The 5,343-nt window shown below is 33.0% G+C and overlaps 1 protein-coding gene across 3 annotated transcripts; it reads left to right on the top strand.

Moving 5' to 3' along the window:
* The first annotated feature begins 567 nt into the window (after positions 1-567).
* Positions 568-5,132, top strand: LOC107609383 (vesicle transport protein GOT1). Of its 3 annotated transcripts, none has more exons than XM_016311337.3 (7): positions 568-1,005; positions 1,846-1,907; positions 2,452-2,543; positions 3,463-3,543; positions 3,623-3,720; positions 3,798-3,879; positions 4,745-5,132. In XM_016311337.3, the coding sequence occupies exons 2-7, from the start codon at positions 1,877-1,879 to the stop codon at positions 4,781-4,783; spliced, it is 423 nt and encodes a 140-aa protein (XP_016166823.1). In that variant the 5' UTR covers positions 568-1,005; positions 1,846-1,876; the 3' UTR covers positions 4,784-5,132. The 3 variants fall into 3 exon arrangements, with proteins under 3 accessions (XP_016166823.1, XP_016166824.1, XP_088350314.1); XM_016311338.3 differs by having other exon boundaries at positions 764-1,011; XM_088494188.1 differs by lacking the exon at positions 568-1,005 and adding an exon at positions 1,471-1,582.
* The last annotated feature ends 211 nt before the right edge of the window (positions 5,133-5,343 follow it).

Below are 5,343 nucleotides of genomic sequence, written 5' to 3'. Positions count from 1 at the left end.
TTTTAAATTTTGCGATTTTGTTTAACCTGTTCTTCAAGCCTCTAGTATACTACATTCTTTCGACTATTATATATATTTATATATTATTTTAGAGGTTGTAGCGCCTCGCCACCTCTGTTTTACATCCTAGGTGTAAAACTCTGTGTGGTAGGGTGTTACAAATACTAACATTAAATTTGATTTAAAATAATTAAATATATTTATAATTTTTATTAGAAAAAATTAAATATAAAAATATATTTTTTTAAAAATTAAAAAAATTAAAAACCAAATATAAATATAAATATATTTATATTTAAAAAATTAAATATAAATATAAATATATTTTTATTTTTATTTTTATTGTGAATATGAAAACCAAATCAAAATTGAATATTTTATACAACTCAAAATTTTAGTAGCAAAATTATTAATAATTTAAAAAAATTAAAATAAATCAACTCACAAATAAAAATAATACAAAAATAAATACTGTAAAATCACAAATTATAACCTACTTTAATAATTATATATAATTTATAATAATATTTATAATTTAAATTAAATTTAATCTTTCCTGTAAGACGCGGAAAAATAAACTAGTTTGTGTAAAATAAAAAGGCCGTAACAAGTACCCGTTGCCTTCGGCGCGGGGGATTAAGGTACCTTCCCCGTGTCCGCGGTACTCATTAAGCACTTAACTACTTATATAGAATGAATTTACAAAATTATCCTCGCATAATCTGAAAATAGTCAAAAGACCCCAGACCTGACCTTTACAATCTCCTCCGCCCCAACCGCTGCATTCACTACTCTAAATCTCCGATTCTCTTCTTCTCATCCTCGCCACCGGCCCACCGCCTGCCGCCGTCACGCCGCACACTAACCCTTATCTCTGTCTCTGCTGTTCCACCCGTTTGCCGCTGTCCTCTGCTTTTCTTGTCGTCCGATCCGTGCTGCCATCTTCCACTTGTCCCGCCGTCCTGTTCCTCGCCTCCGTTCTCTCACCTGCTGTTTTCGCCGCTGGTATTGGTACTTGTATAAATGATCTGATTTAGTGTTAAGTTTTTCTGTTAATTGTTCATTGCTGAGGAAAGCATGTTGTAGCATTCTGGAGCAGAACATCCTTGAAAATTAGACCCTGTGATCGGGTATATCTATTTGGATCAATGATGTGAATGAATCAGGGATGGTGTATGAAAAGGCTCAATTAGAAGATCTGTTAATTTTGTTGTCCATGAATATGCTTGTTATTTAGGGTTAGTTTTGATTAGGAGTATAGGTTGTGTATTCTTTTTCGCTGATTTGGCTATTGGACATTAAGATTTTTAGAATCTTTTTACCCTCTTCCATGGGGCTCATTGCCGCTTCTCATATTACAAGTTTGATTCAAAAGTCTCTTTGAGATACTACAATTTCATTTTTTCTTGGAAGGGTCTCTTACGTCAATATGTTCTTCAGTATTATTATTTGAAAGCTTGACACAGTGTGATGGTTTATGGATGCATATGGATTTTTGGTCAAGAGTGGCTTTTCAGCCTCTTGGCTTTGGATTTGGATTTTGAATGGTTATTCTCAAAATATTAGACACCACTGATAGAAGGTTGGTGTATACTTTCGGCTGTAGCTCTTAGGAATAGTTTCCTTTATTATAGTTCTCTGAGTGAATGTGGAATAGATTACTCTCGTTGGACATGGAAAATAAATAAATAAAGAAAATTTTTTTTTCCTAGGATCTTTTTTTTGCTGGATTATCATTTTCCTAGATGGTGATGTTGCAATGTTATCTTAGAATTACATTTTCTGTAGATAAATGATCCACATGCTTATATTAACCTAGTTTGGTTACTTTATTATGTGTTTCAGATAACGCAAGGACATAAGAGTTGTTAGTAAAATGGTTTCCTTTGAGATGAACGATCGCAAAAGTAAGTGGAATGTGATACTTTTTGTTGTTGTAGCTGTACTAATGGTGTTATATTATGTGGTCTACTGCATCTAATGCTTATGTTTGAGACTTAAGAGTAGATTGTTGTAGATTAAGCTAGTAGTTCCTTAAGTTACTTAGATATTCAGTTATTTGGTCAATGGGCTTTGGTTTATTTTAAGGCTCTGCATTTTATTTCCTTTTCTGGTGTTTTCTTTTCTGCCTATACCTTGAATTTATCTTCAGTTCTTTTCATGGTCAAAAGAAATTGCACCCAAATATTTTCTCAAATTGATTACTCGAAATTAATTTCACTTCTTGGAACTAATTGGATTTGGCTAATATGATATAGTTTTCAAGATATCTATTAGTGCCTTTGTTTTGCTCTCACATTTTTCCATTATTCCTGGACAAGGATTAATTTGACAAAACTGTCTATTGGTCATATCTAAGTTACGTAGTCGGAATCTACTTGTGTCGTATTTTTTTACCTTATTTACAATTCCTCTATCTGAATATGTTTATGGGATGGGCATATGATACAGAGATCGGGTTAGGGTTAACTGGATTTGGTATATTTTTCTCATTCCTTGGGATTATCTTCTTCTTCGACAAGGGATTACTAGCTATGGGAAATGTAAGTTTCTAGCTATTTTGAGTCCCTTGCTTAAGTATAACTTCTTATTATGGTTTTTATAGTTAAGCTTGAAAGTGGTCATTGAATTTGAATTTTGACCCTAGCCTCAAATTGGTCTCCGGATTTTCAGTTGCTTTAATTTGGACCCCAAATTTTCACTTGGTAACTTACATTAGTTCCTCGAGAACTTTTTGTTAACGACGGGGTGGCATGACATACTAATGTTGAAAGTCAGTATCGAATGTCAGAACATGGTTAGGCTATGTGTAATGGAGTGATGACGTGTTGGTTAGTGACACAGCATTTTGACATGAATGGTAATGCCATCCATCATGACAGTTTGTCCACGTGTCACGTATAGCAATATGATTTGTTTACACGTCATCAAGTGACTCAAATAGGTTCCTAAATTTTCACTCATAACTCATTTTAGTTTCTAAAATTAAAGGACGTGAATCAAATAGAAAGCACCTTTTGACGACTAAGTTACAATGTATCTCTCTGGGGATGCTAAGAATATTTGAAACAATGAGATACTCTCTCTTATTTTGTTTCATAAATTCAAAATGCTTAATATTTTTTAAACCCTAACCCAATTTAAACCATTTGTAATGATAACATCCTAGTGATATATAGACAAATCATGTTACATCACATGTTACCAAAATGACACGTGGCATTACCGTCTGCGCCAATATGTCATGTGTCACTAATTGACATGTCATAATTCCATTAAGCACGACTAAATCATGTTTTGACATATGGCACTAACGTGAAAATGCTAGAGGGACTAACGTGATTCATGGCTCCAAATTAACGTAATTTTAAATTTGGGAAATTTCAAAGACCACTTTGAAGCTTAATTTGGGTTTTTGCTATCGTCATCTCTAATGCCTTGTTTCCTTGTCACTCAAATCAGATCCTGTTTATTTCTGGAGTGTCCTTAACCATTGGTGTGAAATCCACTATGCAATTCTTCACGAAACGAAGTAATTTCAAGGTATATTTGTTACATGTGTATCCCTCTCTCTCTGTATTGTAGTAAACTTTCAACAATAATTTTTATCTTTTCTCTTAAGGGATCAATCTCGTTTGGCATTGGATTCTTGATTCTCATCATGGGATGGCCTATTTTGGGCATGATCATTGAGGCTTATGGATTCATAGTACTATTCAGGTTTAATGGAATTGAGACTCGTGTGTTCTGTTGAAGTGTATATCTGTAATTGAAGCTAACCATGTATTCATGTGCAGTGGTTTCTGGCCCACACTGGCTGTTTTCTTACAGAAGATTCCAATTCTTGGTTGGTTGTTTCAACAGCCATATGTCCGATCGGTAGGTATTTGTAATGTAATGTAATTGAAATGCCTTACCACCTGCCATCCAACTAGACTTAAGTAGAAGCATCCGACACTTGTGTGATTTATCGTAGCTGCTATATTAAAAAATGCCTAAAACCCTAAATCAATCCCTAAGAAAAATTTTTATCAGACACTTTAGTTCTCAATAAATTTTAATCACCAAATCAGTCCCTAAATTTTTCGTTAGATAAATTAGTTCCCGTATCAAATTGTTCGTCTATATGGAAGAACCAGTTTGAGAACTTCAAAATTGTTTAGATATTGTTGTCTTTATAAAATATCGATAGGGATTAATATGCCAAACTTTTTACGAGAATTTTATATGATTGATTTGTTTAACAAAATAGGTTAGAAATTGATTTGGTGATTAAAATTTGGATTAGAGTGTCCTACTAAAAGTTTATTGGAGAGTGGTTTGGACTATTACTCTAAAAAATTTATGTTCTTGGTCAATCAGCGAAAAATTTACAGTCTCTCTGATTGTTTGGAGCAATTTGATTTTAATTTCCATTGATAGATGTGAAAGATAATGTCAAAGGAGGGTGTAAAAGCAACACCTATACACAGTGCATCAAGCTAAAGTATTCTGAATTCTGATAATAAACATGGAAAAAAACTTGAATTTTGAGTACAAAAAACTTTCCCTTGTTCAATAAAGTTGTATTGAGCTACAAATTAGGCAATGCAGGGGAAGATTAATGGTTAATTTTATCTGTCTATCTATCTATGTAGACAATGTAGAATGATACAATGTGAGTTTTTCCAGGCTTTGCTTAGATATTGTGGAAAATGGTGAAATTTTCAACTTGAGTCTGCTAATTTTCTGGTATTCTCTGCAGTTGTTGGAACGTTATAGAGGCCGGCGAGTACCCGTGTAAGAGAGGAGGAATCGGCGGAAACATTTTGTAGCTGCTAGCAAGCAAGCACGTTTATCAGTGTATGTAAAGAAAATACCAGCTTATGGGAGATACCTGACTGTGAATTCAGAGTTGGCACTCTGATGCTAGCAAATGATTGTCACTTTTAACACGATAGTCATGTATGTAGTGACATGATAGTCATGTATGTAGTGCAAAGAGTTCATTGATTATGCGTCGAATTAATCAATTACGCAATCTTTGTTCAAAGGATAAGAATGATCATTTCTTATTTGGGTCAGTGTATGTCACAGTGCCTTCCAACAACACACTGCTATAAAATGAAAATTTGACGAGTTGCATGTGTTAATTTTCCTCGTTTCAAACTAAACATATCCGTAGCTTTATTTAGGTAAAGTTTTTATTTTTCACAAGTAGTTTATTAAAATTGGTCTTTGAAAAATAATTTCTTAAAAGTTGTATTATCTATGTAATACAAATCAAATTAAAAGTAATTTTTAATAAATATAAGTAATAATTATGCTTAGTAGAATAGATTTTAAAATTTAAAATAACCATAG

This window comes from Arachis ipaensis, chromosome B7, assembly GCF_059453495.1.
Source record: "Arachis ipaensis isolate K30076 ecotype BB chromosome B7, ASM5945349v1, whole genome shotgun sequence".
NCBI lineage: Eukaryota > Viridiplantae > Streptophyta > Magnoliopsida > Fabales > Fabaceae > Arachis > Arachis ipaensis.
This window is presented reverse-complemented; position numbering and strand designations above follow the sequence as displayed.